Genomic DNA, 20,431 nt, shown 5'->3' on the forward strand with positions numbered 1-20,431 from the left:
TGTAAGCTTGGGGAGGAGAGTCATATGCACTTGTTTCGTGACTGTATAAATTCGAGAATGATGTGGTCTAGGATTTTTAGTCTTAATAAGATGGACAAGGACTTCAACTTTCAATTTTTTTATAATATTAATTGGGAAGGATAGATGAATTATAACATGAATATGAGCAATACTTGGAGGGTAGTTTTCTCAGTGGCTATATGGCATATTTGGAGGGCTAGAAATTATACTGTCTTCCAACTTGCGGTTTTCCATCCTCTAACCTTGTTTAACAGATATAAGCTCGATTTGGATACTACACTACTTGTTTTTCAGGGAAAAGGAAGAATTCCAGCTATCCTAAAACGGGAAACTAGGTGGCAGAGGCCTCATGGAGATGCCATCAAAATTAATACTGATGGTGCGTGGGAATGGAGGAAAAAGGACATATCTGGAGCGAAAGCGGTGGCTCGAAATTCAGATGGAGTTTGGTTCTTTGCAAAGGCTTGGCAGATCAATGCTGGAAGTGCAGCTCAAGCTGAGTTAGTTGCAATTTATGGTGGTATGCAAATGGCAGTCGACGCAGGGCTGACTGAGGTTATAATTGAGACGGACGCCCTTTCTCTTAAGCCTACAATTGAAGCTATAGATAAGAATGGGACTCATGAGCATGCTGCTATCCTCAGGGATATTCAAAGTCTGCTCCACAAGGGCTGTAATTTCTCCTTCAACTATGTACCAAGGGAAGCAAACAGAGTGGCGCATTACATCACAAAAATAGCTAAGGAGCTGGATGCTGGAGCTCAGTTTTTTCACCACCCTCCCACCTGTGCTAAAGATGCCTATGAGGATGAAATCACAAGAAGCATTTGATGGTGTTGATGATAAGAGGATCTTGAAGAAGTTGTCTGTTTCTTTTATTCACCCTAAGAATTATAATTATGTTGTTGGTTGGGCTATGAACCTAAATTTTATGTTTAACTAGTCGTTGGAGCACGCGCGTTGCGCGTGCCCCCCCCCCCCCCCCCCCGACGGCAAGATAAGTAAAATTTGTGGTGGTGTTCGGGTTTTGTAATAATAAGGATACATGAATTTTCTATGGGGAAATATCTACGAAAAAACAATTATTATAAGTGAAGTTATCTAGAATTTGTTATAATTCAAAGATATTTAAAAATTATACTATTGTTTTAGATATTATTTTCGAATAGCTTCATTTTAAAATGATTGTGATAAAGAGTAGTATTAAAAAAAAAATGCAATACTAATGGTATATTAGTTTGTTAGACTTTTTAAAGTAGAAAATTTTCGAGTGGTTTTTCTATCGAAAAATTATATAAGTTAGATTTTTTAATCGATGCGGAAGGTATAAACCCGTATAACCATCGAAGACTGTTGAAGTGACTATTTCCTGGAAATTAGGAGGCGATGAATGAGAAATATCATTTGTGTATGTATTAAAGTTTATTTGCTGGTCATTTATCTATAAATTATTTTATGTATGATATTTTTTATATAAAAAATACAGTTGGAGGGAATAGCTTTACACTTTTATATTTAAGATTATAGTCGTTAGAGCACACACTACGCGCTTGTCCCACCCCCCCCCCCCCACCCCCACCCCCACCCCACGGTATGATATGTAAGATTTGTGGAATGTTGATCGTATTTTGTAGTTTGGGGTGTTATATATTAACATGATGATTAGAGGATCTTATTTGTGTGGTAGTCACTAACTTGATTTTAAGTTCTTCCTATCTCTTCTTCCTTCATATGTACCCTCTCTGTTATATTTCTTCCTCGTCATATCTCATTTCCCTTTTCTATTCATTCTTGCTTTCTTTCACCATCTGCTCCTTTTTTTTTTTCCTCCAACCTATTTTATCTTCTTATATGGTTTGAACGGTTAAGTAAGCCTCCATCTCTCTCTTATTCTATCCTGACTCTTCCCTCTTTTCCGACTCATCTATCTCTTTATCACTCTATCTCTCTCTCCTTGCCCCACTTTCTCTTAATTGCTCTATTTCTTTCTCTTCCGGCCCTTATCTCTCTTTTTCTCCCATCCTCTCTCTCTCTCTCTTTCTCTATGCCGACCCTTCTATATCTCTTTCTCACACCTTTCTCTCGTTCGACTCCCTCCCCCCCCCCCCCCTTTCTTTCTCTTTCTCCCACTCCTTCACTTTTTCCTATCTCTCTCACTCCTCCTCCTACTCTCTCCCTTTTTTCTTTTCTCTCTTCTCCTCCTCCCACTCCCTCTTTCTCTTCATCTCTTCTCCTCCCTCCATCCTTATTTCATTTTATCTCTTAAAAGCTATCTATTAATATGATTATATAAACATTTGAAAACAATTTACTTGTGAATCCAACATAATTATACTATAAGGTTAAATGTTTTAATCTAAAAGTGTCACAAATTACTTAAAATTTCCATAATCATCACAAAACCGCATTTGTTAATGAATATCATTTAGTGAAAGATTTGAAGTTTGTCCAACTCTAATTGTCGATTTCTATTCCCTCTTTCTTGGTCACTCTGTTTCTCTATCCCTACAACTTTCATTTTCTTTTATTTATGTTTATAATTTTGAGTAGTTTTGAAAGTTTCTTAAACTTATTTTCATCTCCTTTTTCACCTAAAAAGTCTCTCTCTATAAAATATCAAAAGTACAGGTGTCGATGTAAATATGTATCATGATATCATATGCATACAATCTCCAAAGTGAAACACATTAAGAAATTGATTGGACTACTTCCTACATCCAAAGAATATAAAGTAGTTTGACAAATAAAATCATGGAATTGAAGCGCAAATTTGCATAATGCTCTACCTATTGAGGACAGAGGCTAGTGTTATTTAGGGCAATGTAAGTAAAAGTGATGCGTTTAAAAATTACCTATCTTACAATACTCCTCTTTAATAACCCAGAAAATAGGATGTTTTCACCTTTAAAAGCTTATTGTGCAGTTAGTGAGGAAAAAACAGATGCTTAATGTACAACCAGCTAACAATTTGAAATGCAACAACTTCCACTCCAAATGATCCAGAACAAAACAAATTGATCATATTCTTAGATTATACATGTATCCAAAAGAACATATTAAATTCCCAGTTTGACAAGAATTAAATCAAGCTATATCAAGCACATAATTAGAAGATAATTTACAAAGTATAGAATTTCGGGCCTACTAAGAAAATTCTCGATATAAAAAATGGATCTAAAAATGTGTAAAATAACAAGGCAAAAAGCTACAAAGCTCAATATTATTACTCCGTACTATATATTTGTAAACACTTGTGAAGCTCACATTTTGTTTTGCCTGAACAAGAAGATAAAGAAAAGCGATCTGTTGCATTTGAAGTCATAATTGTCATCGCTATATGCTTGATGCAATGAGCTGCATACCTGCAGTTGCTACCTTAGAATTAACCTGAAAGAGTCAGAACTCCAATTAATCAAAACCAAATATTTCAGTTGAAAATAAGGAATTCTTGATATCACACTTGTAGTGGCATCATATAACTTTAGATAGTTTTCTTGTTTTTGCAAGCATACCTTATTGCTTTATCTATTAACAGACATTTATTGATCCCTAATCAAAAGCATAAAGTCTGATAATAGTATAATACAGGTAGTATAATACAGGATTTCAAGCTCACAATTACTACAAAAGAAAATAAATGGATAGTTGAGCACTCTGCTTATAATTTACTTCGTATAATAAAGCAATGCATGGTTGTCCATTTTGGATCAAGAGTGTTATAAAGGTGTAATCATTGAAGATAATTTAAAACAATAGCTCAATTTTGAAATCATTAAATCTTTTAATAAACAATTATTGGAGTCGTCTTTTATTACATGACAATTTACCGAAGAGCAACAATTTCAAGATGGTAGTGCGAGGGTTCTTGACTCTCCGCTAGTCAGAGCTAATTTTCTAACAACCTTCATTAAGAAAATAATCAATTAGACATTTAACAATCTTAATCAAATAAATAAATAGATAAATAAAGCGCTAACTTTAGAATGCAGAGAAATCAAATCCCTATATTTTTTACCAAATTGCATCGAAACTACCCCAAAATAATGAATTAATTTATTTAAACTGAAAAACTACAATTTTAAAACGATTGAATTGATTCGAGAAAACCCCTCAATTTTAAACGAATTCAATTAAATCAAAAGCCCCCAATTTCTTATCAAATTGAATTGAGAAATTCGCAATTTTAAAATGAACTAAATAAAGGAAACCATGGAAATGAAGAGATACCTTAGTAGCAAGTTTCTAAGTAAGAGCCATTGAATTAGTTATCCATAAATCAAAATCACACACACACACAAGTACTCAATTTAGAAAGGAAGCACAACAGCCCCAAACAAAACAAACAACCCTTGCAGTATCAACAAGCACAGAACAATGATACTCAAGAAGAACACAAGAACAATCACACCACAACAAATAACTCACAAGCACCACACAGCAATCCCACACACTACCATAACACGAAGGGAAAAAAAGACCTTGGAAAAGTTCCTCACATTTGCACACAAAGACACTAAGATTAGCCTTTGAATTCTAACAAGGATGAAAAAAATACGAGTGTTTACAGTGTGACTATTACAGAGACATCTAACAAGCAAAACTCTCTCCCAGATTTATCTATACAAAGTAAATACCTTAGCGGGTTTCAGTACAGAAGTAGGTTAGTTGTGTTCCATATTTTCCCTAAATTAAAACATGAAACCAAATCTGTTGAAAAAATAATTCAAAGGCAAACTTTATAAAGTTAAAGTTGATATATAAGAGAAAACCATTAAAAGTGGTTTAAGGAAAAGTGTGTTGTTTGTTCTACCTCCCACAGCCCTTCATACCTCTTAACTAAAGTAAGCAAACACTGCCCAATTGCAAGCTCGTTTTTTACAGCGATCCCCAACCCAACATGTGACCTAGAGATCAAATTAGCGTCGACATTCAACATGATAATACCTTCAGAGAGGGGGGGAGGGGGAAAATCCAACTTGATGCAGAAGGGTATATCTAACGAATATTTTGTGTGTATAACAGCCATACACCTCAACATATTTTACAAATCCAATAGTTGTATACACTATGTTCAATATTATGTTTTCAAAGATGAAGTTGTTCCTGTAGAACCAAGTAGCACACATCATAGCAAGTATAGTTGCGAGTTAAGAAGGATTACCACATCAAGGATAGGACCTTTCCCTGAAGAAGCAGCATGGTTTGGAACCACATCCTTCGTTTTATCCCCTGTCATAAGACAAATTGGGAAGATTCAAGGCATAGAGCATATAAGGCTTATGATCTCGTATTTTATTGAACACAAACCACTGCAAGTAAAACGAATTAAAACATTATATAGATTGCAACTACATGTTAGAATGTTACGAACTTGATTAGTCTTTTTAAGAGCATGCTACATTTAACATAACTAACTTCAATCACCTCTGCCATGCACTGATTTAAAGTTGCAGACTTTACCTGAAACTGATTCACTTGCATCTTGACCATCTAGCAGCAAAATCGATAGTCCCCAAATAATGAAAACCTCTAGCAGACTTCATTAATCAATTAGATACTGAAAGATCTTAATCAAATAGATAAATAAATAAATAAATAAGACTTTAACTTTAAAATGCAAGGGAATATAATCCCAATTTTTTACCAAATTGAATCAAAACACCCCATAATCTCGAAATTATTTTTCACCCTCCATTTTTGCATATATAGAAATTAAAGCACCGCTCATAATCAAGGTACAAGAAATACAACGAAAAAAGGGAAATGAACACAACCTTAAAGGAAGAAACAATGAAGCACAACCAATCTTCATGAAACAATTACTCATACATCACTCATACAAAAGAACACAAAATAAATAAATTTCAAACCGATTTTAACAATAATGGTGCAAATATAACCTAATTCGGGCAGCTGATCTAGTGTGGCTGGTTTTGTCATTTTTAGAGTTTAAATGACTGTAATTGGTTTAGGCTGTAATTCATATTTTTTTTATCAAAATAGCAAGAAAAACATGTTTTGTTCCTCGAAGTAGCCATTTTAAAAAATGTAAAGAAAATTCTATCAATCTTTTACAAAACTTTGATGAAACTTAAAATTGCCCATAATTTAACAACAGACGATTAAATGTAGCCTTGTTCTTTTTATCATTCCCTAATTGTGGGAAACTTTTCCAACTTACAAAGTAAATAAGTAACAAATCTAAGTACCCATTCTACGTAAGAGCATCATATTCATCAAATGACATAAAAAAATTGACTACATTACTAAGAATATGAAATAATTAGTAAAGAGAAAACAAAAACAATTAAATGAAAGAACCCATGCGTAAATTTGCACGAAAACAAACACCCATCCAAAAAAAAAAAAAAAGAAGCAACAAATCAAACTCTAGGATATCAAAGTAAAATAGAGCAGAATTATACCTTTCCGGTGAGAAATTTTCCAGAAAAAGCTAAAACCCAGAATAATATGATGAAGAACAAGTTTGTTCTGCAAGAAAATTGAGAAAATTCGAAGAAATTGTAGTAAAAGAAGTAAGAATAAGAGGGAAATGAAGATAAAAAGTGTAGAATATAAATGAGAAATTCCAGTTTGTTAATTGCTATTATTAAAAGGTAATGAAGCTTTAGCTAAATTTGTTTCTCTTTTATAAGCTTGAAATGGTTGGATTTTATTTATTTATTTATTTATTTTTAGGAAAGGTTAGGCATATATTATTACAAAACAAATTCCGCCAAAGAGATAATGCTTTGGGGAAACGGACTCATACAAACATGTTCTGAAACATTACGAGTCTCCCACTGAGCTACAAGATGGGCTACCGAGTTGCCTACCCTTCTCACATGTGACGAAATAAAAACATTAAACATACTTGACATACCCCTAATATCATCATAAATTATGCAAATTGAAAAATAGCCTATGAAGTTGTTATCAATCTCTGAAATACCTTAGCAGAGTCTCAATCCAGATGTTCAAGATGCCCAACCTATGTGCAATTTGCATTCCAAAACGCACCGCTTCAGCTTCTGCTGCCTCCACCTCTAATCCCGCAGCCACCCTTCGAACAGCAGCCCACAGCAGCTCCCCATGTTCATCTCGAGCAACCGCACCAAGACCCACATATTGAGCCGTGATGTGTGCATCAGCATTTATTTTGGTGAGCCCTGCAGTAGGTTTTATCGAAGAAGAGATCAGTCGAGGCGCACTTTAGGTAGAACAGCTATACATAAAATTAAATACTCCTATAAAACTGCATGAATTTTCTTAATTAAACAAACTACATCTAATATATGCATATTTTCAAGTATCAAATCACAGTCATTCGACCAATATACTATGTTCAGTAACTTAACAAACAGAATTAAGCACTTGTTTAGCGATTGTTAGCTCGAATCTCAGCTATTTTTCCATATCTCAGTATATAGAGCAGCAAAATCAGATAATAAATTCAAAATAACAAATTAAATCGAATTAAATCTTTTTTTCAGACAGATCTGCGCAAAAGTGAACATCTAAACCCTAAAAACCAGAAGAAAAAAAAAAAAACAAAGCAAAACAAAACAAAACAAAATAACAAAAAATAAAAATAAAAAAAATAAAAAAAAAAAAACCAAAAAAAAAAAACAGAAAAATAAAAGAAAACACACAAACCTGAGCAGCTTTGTAAGCATTCAAAGTATCTTCAGACTTCCGCAGCAGTTTTCCTTTCATCGGCATATATAAATTAAGCCAGTTCTCTCCTTTTTTTTTTTTTTTTTTTTTTTCCTTTCTCAGGTCAAAATCAAAACGTCGAAATCACCACTCCTTCATCAACAAAAATAGTTTGATTTTTCAATCGAAATTCAGAAAATTAATTAAGAAGAATTATCTTCGATTTTTCAATCGAAATTCAGATTAATTAAGAAGAATTACAAAAAAAAAAAAAAAAAAAAAAAAAAAAAAAAATGTATCAATCGAAATTCAGATTATTAATTAAGAAAAATTACCCAAAAAAAATAACACAAAAAAGGATTCAACCCCATGAAAAACGAAATAATTTCACACAAATACACCCACAAAGATTCAACCCAAAAAATTCAAAAACATATTCAAATCAACAGGAACATATGTGCAAAAAATCCACGACAATCGAGCAAGTAAAGCCTAAAAATCTGAAACTAAATCGAGAAAGAGGAAAGAGTTCGAACCTGATGAATGTGACGATCTGAAAATCGTCTTCCACAATCTCAGACACGAAGAATTCGAAGCACCATCGAAAGGGATGATCGGTGGTCTTGAGCGAGTTGTTGAAGTTTTCCCTCTCTAGCTTTCTCTCTCCTTGTTTCCCCTAAAGAAATGCTCTGACCTTTCCTTCTGAGATGAAATCAGAGAGAGGAAAGTCGGTGATAATGAAGCAAGGGGGCCACTTTCAATTACAGCTGTCACACATAATGCACTTGGCTAAGAAAGGGCAATTTTGGCAATTCATTAAATATAGGGGTGTCTTTGTAATAGCACCAGAGTGCATTGTTCATAAGAACAGTATTTAGTTTTGCATGTTTTGTAAGGTCTATAGATTTCTTTAGTAGCAGTAGTTTGAACTTTTGTATGGGTAATGCTGAGCTGGATTTTTGGCTCTCTGGCTGTATTTTGACTATCACTAATTAATCTATAGTTTCCCTGGTTTTTTTTTTTTTTAAAAAAAAAAAAAAAAAAAAAAAAAAGAGCTGTGGGTGTTTTTTAAATGATGGTTTAATCTAAAATCTTTTAAATCAAACGACAAAAATGTTGACCAAAGTCGAATTAAAACCACTTTATAAATAGCTTCATTGATTATTGTGAAAAGTAGAATCAGTAGTACAATACTAAAACACAACTACAAAGCCAAATGAGTAGCATCTTAGGTGTTATATAGTACAAACTACAAAGCAACTGTTATTTGCAGCAGACAAAATTTGTAGTTCAGCAAAAGTAAAACCATTCAATTATAATTTAGGAGCGAGCTGTTTAGCCAAACTTTTGGATGTAATTCTCAGCTTGAGAAACACATCTTAAGCTAAACAGGGGTTTCTCTAGAAATACAAAAATAGTTTACAAAGATTCCAAAAATAGATTCTAGGACAGAAGCACCAAATTGGAGCTTCTCTAACCGTCTTTTAAGGGCTAGGTGTTCCATTTCTCAGCACAAATTCTGCAACAAAATTACAGACCAAAGGTCCACAATGTCGACAGCAAATCTCTCCGCAAATCTGCTTAATCATCACTGCCATATCCACAGCAACATTTCACTTCATCGCTGTTTTACTGACCTGCAGCTTCAAGCTACAATATTAGATAATAGTTTTGACCCCATGATAATAAGTAGCCCGGACAATAATATTACTTGATAGTCCTCAATAAGGGGCATCTTTTCTAAAAAGTATCATATAAATGTGAAAGTTCAGTAACAGAGACAGCACATCAATAGAAACTTCTATAGCCAAGGAACAAAAAACAGAACTACAATAACTCCAAGGAAAAATAAAGGGATTTGCATGCCCAAATGATAGGCAATTAGAAGAGCTACATATTAGCCCAAAACTCAGACCACCAACTCAAGAAAATCTGAACTTCAGTTATTCCTAGGTTGCCTTCAAACACAAAACTTCCAATAAAAATAACATTCTCCAACCATTCTGGGACTAACCAACTCCAGATGAAAGGCCATTGCAGGCATCATGCCATTTTGTCACCAAATAAATATTACTTTAAGATGAAATGGAGAGCTAACATAACTATAGAAGGCATTTGTTTCAATATGGAAACACCAGAATGGAACGGCCTCATTAGAGGATGTAAGCATCTGCTCCTAGATAATATCTAATCAATAATGTGTGTCTATTGGTAGTACAGATTAACTAAGACTACATAATAATTAATTTTTCATTCATTAAAGATCAAGAGAATTAGCAAGCCAAGGACCAATAAGCACAAAGATGGGGGAGGAGGCTAATTAATCAAAAACATTAATCATAGATGACTAGAATTGCCATTAAGTAATACTTCCTCCATTCTCTTTTGATTACAATATTGGGCATTTTCACGCTTGCCGATGCACATCTAATACCATTCATTTCTTTAACTATATTTTAGCAAAATTATATAAAGCTAAAATTATCAAACTACATCGAAATTAATCTAACAAAATCATATAAATCACTAAAATTGGTTATAGGAGTGTGTATGAACAGTGAAAAGAGCTCATGTTGAGCTTCAACAAAAACGGAGAAAGTACATATTAAAGCAGGTAAGCAGCAATTTTGAAATAGAATTATTAGCTCTCATCCAAGCTACATCCAGCATCAATTTTGCCAAAACTTCACGAGACATACAGCTCATCTCGCAGCTACATATCAATGAAGGGAAAATACATAAAGCAAAGGAAACATGACCGATTTATATCCAACGATAGCAGCTACATATCAATGAAGGGAAAATACATAAAGCAAAGAAAACATGACCAATTTATATCCAACGACTCACAGTTAGCATTGCATTTCTTTAGATAAAAGGTTCACATCCTAAGTTATGCTCACACATCTACGAATGTACAGTACATATTTACAGGCATACAGCAGTTAAGAACCAAAATTATGTTGGGAAACAAGTTACATATGATCTAAATTTAGTGCCAGATCATACTTTTGTTAACAAGAAAAAAAATGACCTTTAAAAACAAGAATTATCAACTTGGATAAAAGGGAACAAATAATAAATGCACTCTACTTTCAGCCTACAAGCAGCAAATTAACATGACTATCATCTACTCCCTCTGTCCCTTTATGTTTGCCCGTGTGCCCCATAGCAACACACTTCACTTAGAGTTGGGCAGAGGTTGTGCACGTGAGGCAATGTTTTTTTCTTTTTTTTTTTTTTCTTTTTTTTTTTTTTTTTTTTTTTTTTTGCACTAATCAATAGAATAAAGTGGAGAGACAAGTGGGCTTAACATACCAAAAATGGAGTAGAAAAATATAAGAGACAGATTAAAAAGAAAACAAGGGTAAACATAAATGGGTGGAGGGAGAATTCATTTTGACATCATTCCTCTTTTTCTATCCAACACTCCATTTTCTCTTTACAATTCTTCTTTCCCTATAAAGTGGAGGGAGTCTTCATTCTAACAATATCCCTCTTTGTTTTCCCATCACTCCATTTTCTCATACTGTTGTTCTCTCCTTACCACTAATGCTCTCAAAGTCTAATATACCCTCCCTACCCCCACAATACTCTATATTACCTCCATTTATAAAATAAAAATTTAATACTTTATCTCCTCAAGCTTACTACGGTCCATAGTAAAACTTTGATCACTAATATTTCTAATTATATTTTTATAAAAAATAAAGGGATATTCTATATGGTGGCCTCTTGGTTCCAATTTTTCTACGTGGAAGACAAACTTTTTTCCAACTCTCTTAAGTTGCACCCAAGTTTTGAACAATTAAGTATAGCGTCCTTTTTTGGGTTTTATGGCTAATGTTTTTAGCTTTTTGGTTAACCATAAGTAACTAAAAAATTAATTAATTAATTAATTATTTTTAAAAAAAAAAAAATCACGGCAACCACTTATGGCAGCCACTGCCCCAACGCGCCATCCCCTGACCCCCTAACGCCGGCGACTCCCCTGACCTGCCAAATGCCACTGCCCCTGACACCGACTCGCCTAAATCACCTCCCCCAACGTCGACACCACCCCGATCTCCCTCCCTTCCCCTTCCCTAACCACCGCAACCCCTACCCATTCCGATCCAATCGAAAACCCCTAAAAATCATTAGAAAAGTTCGGTCGTTCCTCCCCACACACCAGAAAGCGTCGGCCTTTTCGAGGTGTAGAGGAAGGGGCAACCAAACTTTTTTGGTGAGTTTTTGGGATTTTCGAGGGATAGGGAAGGGTTACAGGATTGGGTATGAGTCGGTTTATAGGATTACAGTTGTTTGGGAAAAAGAAGGAAGGGAGGCCAGGAAGTCGCCGGCGCAGGAAAGGGGATCTGTGAATGCTAGTGTCGGCAGCAAGCGGCAGGTGGCTGAATGGGTGGGTGATTGGTGGTTTTTTTTTTTTTTTTTTTTTTTGAAGAATTTGATTTTTTTGTTAAAAAAAATAGTTATGGTTAACCATAAAATAAAAAAGTTAACCATAAAACCCAAAAAAGGGCACTACACTTGATTTTTCAAAACTTGGGTGCACTTGAGAGAGTTGAAAAAAGGTTTGTCTTTCACGTAGAAAAATTAGAATTAGGAGGCCACCATGTAGAATTTCCCAAAAATAACTAAAAAATGACAGATTGAAAACACAATGAGACGAATAAATCAAGACCCCACTTGAATATATAATTTTCCTTTATGTAAATACAAGTTATTTTAGATTTTAACACCTGCTAAAAACCCGAAAATGGTTTTTAACACCTCAAAAAAAAAAAAAAAAAAAAAAAAAAAGGGTATTAACACCATACAAATTTCCAAAAAATTGGTATTACCACCACTTAATGGTTTTCGTTAAAAAATTCCGTTAAATGTGGTCCACACGTGTCACTATTTTATTTGTTTAAAAAAATAAAAAAAAATTAAAAACCTAAAACTATCCCCAGCCACCCCAGCGCCACCATCGCCGTCCCAAACCCACCCCATGCCAGCGATCCCACCCCCACCCCCCTTTCCTCCACCTACGCACCCCACCCCTTCCCTTTCCCCATTTTCGTTTTCCGACCCACAACCCCGAAGCCACCCTAAACGGATTTTCGAGTTTCATTTGGGGTGGTAGGGAATCGATTAAGGGAGGGGGAAAGGAGAGGGCGGGCGTTTCCGGGGGAGGAGGATGGGGAGGAGGGGCGTTTTCTGGGGGAGGGGGGCGTTTAGGGTGGTTTCGGGGTGGTGGGTGGAAACGAAAATAGGGAAAAGGAAGGGGTGGGGTGCATAGGTGGAGGAAAGGGGGGTGGGGGTGGGGTCGCCAGCGCCGGGCGATTCTCTGGGACGCCATGGGGACGACCCTGGTGGCGCGGTGGTGGGACTGGGGTGGCTGGGGGTAATTTTAGGTTTTTTATTTTTTTAAATTATTTTTTTAAATTTTTATTTTTTGTTTTTTAATTTTTTATTATTTTTTTAATTCTTTTGGCCAATAATAAAGCAACACGTGTCTGTATGGCTCTACTTAACGGATTTGTAAACGGAATCAGTTATGTCGTGGTAATACCCAATTTTTTGAAATTTGGGTGGTGTTAAAATCAATTTTTTTTTTATGATGGTGTTAAAAACCATTTTCGGGTTTTTGTGAGGTGTTAAAATCTAAAATTTCCGTAAATACAAAACATAAGGAATTTGTCAATAGTGCCAAAAGTATAGTGTTAGAACTTTCTGAAATAGAGGTAGTAATAAGTAGGAAACACACTAATGCAACTTGCAAAACCACATTAATGATTATTAGATGTTGCAAAACAAACGCACTAAGAAACTCTAAAGAGCCTGGATAGTTGAAAACCACATCCACAATTACAGGCAATTTTATTCTAACAAAATTACCTTTGTAACTCCAATGAAAATCTAAAGTATAAATCATAAATGAGCTAGTATTTTAGAAAATCTGAATTCCTAACATGGCCTTAAAGACCGTAATTGCAATAATAGCACACAAAGGCAAAGGACACCAGCATATGGATTTGTTTAAGGCTGTTGACAAAATTGTCATCCTAGCTTCACAAGAGTTTCAATTCCTTTAAAAGTTCTATTTTGATAATAATTAAACCTTCGCTATAGACATAAAAGGAGTTCCTACTTACAAACCCCTGGTTTAATTCTATGTTGCAATAAGTAGCTCAATTAACAGTAGGGATGGCAATCTAGTCCAGATCCGACCCTACTCCGCCCTGATCCGAGTTAAAATATCCGCTTCGAGTCCGAGAAAAAAGTAATCCGAGTTTGACTCCGTTAAAATAATCCAACTCCGAGTCGGAGGAGGGTCGGAGTCGGATCCTACAAAAAATCCGAGAAAAAAATCTGACTCCGACAAATGTTCGACTTTAACGGATTATCCGACTCCGACTCTAATAGATAGTGGATTTTTGTGTGGGTCATGGTGGCATGGGTGTGGGTTGTAAAGGCCCAAATAGCCCAACATCTCAAAGTATATTGAATAATGAAAAAAAAAACTCGAAGTCGGGTCGGATCGGAGTCGGAGGTCGAATATTGAAGTCGGATGTCGGATTTAACCTCCGACTTCCTGTCTAAGCATAATCCGCTCCGAGTCCAACCCGTTGCCATCCCTAGTTAACAGATTCGCAAACTAACACCCATCCAAATTAAATTACACATACAATAAATATCTTCATGTCAACTAATGTCATTGGTTGATATAAACAGTTGAACTCTACTTATCCTATGTAATAGCTTTTCTCTGACTACACAATGTAAAACCATGCTTAATAACTTTAATAAAATAGCAAAGCTACGTGTAAGATGAAAATTGATAAAATACAATGCAAGGCAATAAGCTCTAAAGGAAAGACGAAGAGCTAAACACAAGAAAGAAGGGAAACAAGTGACTAGTGAACCTTTGCACAGCGACAGAGATTTAGGAAAACAAAGAGTTAGGCTAATGGTCAACAAACTCTTAATTACAAACTCCGTATCTAATTCTATATTGTAACAAGTAGAACAACTTATGGATTTGCAATCTGAAACCCAACTAGAAGTAAATTACGCATACAATAAATATTATCATATCAACTAATGTCTTTGGTTGCTATAAACAACTGAACTCTACTTATCCTATTCAATAGGCTTATCTCTAACTACACAAAGTATAACCATACTTAATAACTATATTTAAAATAGCAGAGTTGCATGTAAGATGGAAATTGATAAGATAAAGTGCAAGGCAATAAGCTCTCGACGAAAGATAAAGAGCTAAACACACAAAAGAAGGGAACAAGTGACTAGTGAATTATTGAACAGCTACAGAGATTTAGGAAAACAAACAGTTAGGCTAGTGGTCTACAAACTCTGATTACACTGAATAAAATACTCAGTTCAAACACGTAAAATGGCAGAATTTTAGCACAATAATTGAATGCACAGTCAAATAAACTTCAAGACGATAGGAAGCAGCATCCAAAAAAAGAGGTACAAGATCAAAATACTAATACATGAATGAGAGAAAGACATTGCGACCAACTCACCTAAACTTTTGGGGTCTTATTCAAATATCCTTTAAGAACATCCATTACTGCCCCAAAATCTGCTTTCACTTGCACGGGTGGATTGGCAAACCTGCAAGACATATCAGGGATATTCTTTGAATGATAATCAACCTTGGACTGTGTGAATTTCAGCCCATGAGCAGTGCTGACAACAACCGTCCTATCATTTGGTCCTATGACACCACTATTCCTCAACTTTATCAATGCAGTCAATGCAACACCAGTATGCGGGCAGATAAACATCCCGGTGGAATCGGCTTGAGCCATGGCATCCATTAGTTCTTCCTCGGTGGCCTCCTCAACAATACCATTACAATTTTGCAAGGCGAAAACAGCCCTGTCAATAGATACAGGATCACCAATCTGAATGGCTGAAGCAAATGTAGTATTTGCTTTCACAGGCTGAAAATCCTTCCACCCGGACTTGTAATGCACGTACAACGGATTAGCATTAGCCGCTTGAGCACACACCAACCTCGGCATCTTATCAACAAGCCCCAATTCATGGCACATTTTAAAACCCTTATAAAAGGCATATATATTACCCAAATTCCCACCAGGAACAATAATCCAATCCGGCACCTCCCAATCAAACTGCTGCAAAATCTCAATTGCAGCAGTCTTCTGCCCCTCAAGCCTCAAACTATTCAAAGAATTAGCCAAATAAATCGGCAATTCCGCAGTTACTTCCCTAATCAACTGCATACAACCATCGAAATCGGTATCTATACTCAACACAAAAGCCCCATTAGCAATGGGCTGAACCAACTGAGCCATAGAGATCTTATCAGCAGGCAAAAACACAATAGAAGGAATCCCAGCAGAAGCACAATAAGCAGACAAAGCAGCAGAAGTATCACCAGTTGAAGCGCACCCAACACCGACAACAGGGCGCTTCATCTTCCTCAATCTATTAACCTGACTAACCAAAACAGTCATACCCAAATCCTTAAAACTACCAGTATGACTAATCCCACAATGTTTAACCCACAAATCAGACATACCCAGAAACTGTTTTCCAAACCTTTCAGCCCAAAACAGATTAGAGTTACCTTCGAAAGCCGAAACGATGTCGTCCCCATCAATCTCAGGAAGAACCCATTCTTTCTTCGACCAAACACCAGACCCATAAGGCCAATTGGTCTTCCCAACACGAGAATCGAAGAGGGATTTCCAGTAATGTCCATCAAATTGCTTCAGAGCTTCCATATCATGTTGAACGTCCAATAAGCCGCCGGAGCGAGAGCGGTAAACGATCTCATCGAGGGAGTAGGACTCGGTGGAGTCAGGTGGCGCGTTGAAGGGGACGTATTTGGCGGAGAAATTGTGGGATTTGGCGTAGCGGCGAGCTTCTTCGCGGATGTTTTCGTGGGCGGCGCGGTGGGTGGAGGTGGAGGAGGAGGAAGAGGAGGTGGCGGTGATTGGTGGGAGGGTGAAAATGGGGGTGGTTTTGGGGTGGTGGCGAAGAGGAAGATGGTGGTGGGTGAGTTTGGAATTAGGGTTTTGGAAGAGAGAGGAAGTTGCAGGGTTGAAGAGGGAGGAAGAAGACGCCGCCATTGATGGAAAAGGGGGGAGAAACGAGGAGGAAGAGAGAGAAATGAGGGGATTGTGCTGAAACACAAATTGAAAGGCGTTGTCTTATCGTTGTATTTGTATTTGTATATGACATACTCGTATGAGACAATTTTTGGAATAAACTATGGAACATTTGGGCAAGTTGATGGTTCGATTTTTTGGATCTCGTTGGTACAGATTCATTCGGCTGGCGGGTCGGTTTGGGTCCATTCTTGTTAATTAGGGGGTTGGTTTGATTTGGTTAGTTTTGTATGGTTTTAATAGGTTGTAATCAGATAGGGTTGGGTTAAAACGGGTCGAGATAATGAAAATGGTTTTAGTCGAGATAAAGGGGGGATTTGGTTTCCTATCGAGCTTTATTATCGTAGGATCGGATCCTAGATGGGTTGAGATAGTCGTAAGCTAATGACTTTGATCCAGTTACAATCTTGACATAAGAATAAACAAATCGTAATTGGGTTAAAACGGGTCGAGATAATGGAAATGATTTTAGCCGTGTTAAAGGGAGGGGGGTTCAGTTTCATATCGAGCTATATTATAGTAGGATCGAGTCCTAGATGGGTTGAGATAGTCATAGGCTAACACGGCCCACGGGTCAGGCTGAATGCTGAAACAAGATCACATGGTAGATGAATTAGTTTGAATTGGTAAAAAAATAAAAAATAAAAAATAAAATAAAATAAAATAAAAAATAAAAACTACAATTTGCTTATTCTTATGTCAAGATTGTAAGTGAAACAAAGTCATTAGCTAGGTTATAGTGTTCTCGTAAAAATAAAATAAAATTAAAAAGCTAGGTTATAGTGAGTTTTGTTCAAATATCAAGTCGGGTCATAGATAAGGGAATTATACAATAAAAGCTGGGAACTGTTTTTTCCTCCAAAAAAAAAAGAAGAGTCTAGACGTTAACCTATAAAAGAGAGGCCTATGACTTTAATAGGATAGTATGGCATTTTGGATATACCAGTGAAGTGGAAAATAAGTCATAGTGGCATGTCTATCAAATCCAATCTGAATACCAGAGGAACACAAGTGGATATTATGTGCGACTATTGTGGGGCGTATATTGAAGATGCAAAACATTTGTTTGTCTTATGTTCTTTAGCTAGGTATGCTTGGGATGGTTCCCACATGGACATTACATGTGATAATACTAGATGCTTCTCCTTTATAGAATGAATTCAAAATTATATCTTGTTTTTTTATAGTCAGGATGGAAGCAACTTTATGTAGTGTATGGATTCAAAATTATATCTTCTTGTTTTTAGTTAAGGGCACCCCAAGGTTATATAAGAGACTTGTATAACAATTTAAAGGAGCTCTTTAATTACCTCCAAGAATACAAAAAACTGAACTAGAGAAAGTTGGGAACCTTGAGAATATATGATGACTATACAGATCCACGTACTGTCGATTTTAACTCAAGCAATGATAGGAAGAGATAAAGTTTTACTGGGGACCAATACGACAAGGCAAGAGTGGGGTTGGTTGGACAACGAAATATGGCATAGGTAGTCAGCATGATGCAGGGGGAAACTATGGTTTAGTTAGTAATGCTCTTCAAGCTTTGATAGAGGTGTGCAAAAAGGCTTCACAATGGAGTCAAAGAATGAATTTTAAAAATATTTTGGTTTTCTTAGATTCAAGTGGGCTAATTGTCCAGATTGATAAATAAAAAAAAGACTCCTCACGACAATTTGGTAAAATAAAAATAACTTTGGCGACGATATGGTAAAAAAAAGTTAACTCCATGCGACAATTTGGTAAAAAAAAACTAATCTCAGACGACATTTGCGCCAAAATATCAAACTTTTCCAACAAAGTCTTAAAATTTCCTAATTAATTTGTTATTGAGTTTATTTAATTCTTTTTTCCATTTAAAAATTAAAATTTATATGTCATATCCTTTTATTTTGCTTAATATAAGTCCTAATAATATCAATTTTATTTTAAACCCTTTTTTTTTAAAAAAAAATTATTGATAAGGGGTAGAACAATAAAGTGAAAAATAATATTTACACAATAATTTTTCTTCAGATTGTTAGTTCTGAAAAAAGGGTTGGAAAATTAGGTAAGAAACCACAAAGAACGAAGAACTAAATTAAGCATTTGCGGGTAGTTTATGTATAATTTTACTTACTTGTCGCCTGAGATGATTTTATTTACCTAGTTGTCGCTTAGGGTTAGTTTTTACGGCTATTTCACCAAATGCTACTGAGCAATTTAAAAATTCACCAAATGCCATCGGACTTTTCAGAATTCACCAAATGCCACCCAGTTTTTAAAAAATTCACCCAGTGCCATTAATGACCAACGACCGTTAACTCCGTTAGTAATTAGGGGTTAATCATGACATGTGTCATGACATAATTGGACCATTTATCATAATTCATAAAAATTAAAAAAAATACAAAAAAAGTTAAAAAAAATACAAAAAATAATAAAAAAAAAAACAAAAACCTCAAAATTTTCCCAGCCACCCCGACCACCGCCTAACCCTAACCCCTCCCCTCATCTCGCCGGAAAACGGCCGATCACCACCGAAAACCACCAACAATCGGTCGGCCGACCATGTAGCTCACCACCTGACCCACCTTTTATTCTAAATTTCTAAACCACTATCATTTTATAATCCATTTTAGCCATTTCAATAACCCAAACCCTTTTGTTAGCCCAAAATCAATAACTTTCACCTGTTTCCTCTTCTAATAATTATAGCACGAAATCAAGCAAATCTGACTTTTGTGGCTCATAATTTTTATCAAAATCATAATTGGTTGGATAGCCCTTGAAATAAATTTCCAATGATATATCATAAGTCCAATTTCAATTAAAAACGAAAAAGATCGATATGATTAAAATACCAAACTCTATCCAAAACTGACACCATTGACCTATTTCGACAATATCTTATATTCTACAGATGATATTAATCTGATTCTAATTCGATTGGAAATTAGACTTTCAGAGCTTTCCAAAGATATATTATTTATCTTATTATGAATTTTAGATCAAAATTTATGATAAAAACAAAAACCACAAAATTGTTGACCCGCACTAATTTTCTAAATTCTATCTTCTTTTCAAATTATATATTCACTCGATTTTAATCCTATAAATACCACCCTATTTTCTTGTTTTTAGAGGTGAATTTTTGACATCCCAACATCTATTTTTCATCCTAACATTTCCAAAAGGCTTGTTCTACCTTTTTACTAAGGCGTGAAGGTATAATCCCAAGGGTAAAATCAATTTTTCTAACTCCTTAATTCTTTCAATTCAATTTATATTTTTATTGAGTTAGATATAGCAATTTAAAGGAGCGACCGCATTGTGAGTAATTTATTTATTTAATTTTATTTTTATTTTGCTATTATCATGATGGGATTGATTTGTGCTAATTAATATTATGACATTGGTTCCAATATTTTTGTCGTACTATTATATTTATTTTGATCACCCTTTTGCATGTCTAATCAATAATATTTAATTTAAAATCACGACTAATAAGATAACTTGGAAGATCAGTTTAGGATCTTTTTAATCTTATTGTTAATCAAAGTGATCACTAATATTTAGAATTATAAGTGCATTAATATTTAACTAACTTAATAATTTAGTTT

General features: G+C 35.2%; 2 protein-coding genes across 3 annotated transcripts; both read right to left on the reverse strand.

Moving 5' to 3' along the window:
* Positions 1–3,016: 3,016 nt before the first annotated feature.
* Positions 3,017–8,403, reverse strand: LOC145628994 (uncharacterized). The gene is made up of 8 exons (XM_081681456.1): positions 8,214–8,403; positions 7,678–7,830; positions 6,974–7,190; positions 6,447–6,513; positions 5,666–5,718; positions 5,482–5,558; positions 5,183–5,250; positions 3,017–3,408 (listed from the first exon to the last, which is right to left on the reverse strand). The coding sequence occupies exons 3-8, from the start codon at positions 7,027–7,029 to the stop codon at positions 3,355–3,357; spliced, it is 375 nt and encodes a 124-aa protein (XP_081537582.1). The 5' UTR covers positions 7,030–7,190; positions 7,678–7,830; positions 8,214–8,403; the 3' UTR covers positions 3,017–3,354.
* A 479-nt stretch (positions 8,404–8,882) lies between these two features.
* Positions 8,883–16,867, reverse strand: LOC145628995 (threonine synthase, chloroplastic-like). Of its 2 annotated transcripts, none has more exons than XM_081681457.1 (2): positions 15,213–16,867; positions 8,883–9,314 (listed from the first exon to the last, which is right to left on the reverse strand). In XM_081681457.1, exon 1 carries the CDS (start codon positions 16,788–16,790, stop codon positions 15,213–15,215), a length of 1,578 nt encoding a protein of 525 aa, XP_081537583.1. In that variant the 5' UTR covers positions 16,791–16,867; the 3' UTR covers positions 8,883–9,314. The 2 variants fall into 2 exon arrangements, with proteins under 2 accessions (XP_081537583.1, XP_081537584.1); XM_081681458.1 differs by having other exon boundaries at positions 8,883–9,320.
* Positions 16,868–20,431: the final 3,564 nt, after the last annotated feature.

Source organism: Chenopodium album, chromosome 4 (genome assembly GCF_948465745.1).
Source record: "Chenopodium album chromosome 4, dcCheAlbu1.1, whole genome shotgun sequence".
Lineage (NCBI taxonomy): Eukaryota > Viridiplantae > Streptophyta > Magnoliopsida > Caryophyllales > Amaranthaceae > Chenopodium > Chenopodium album.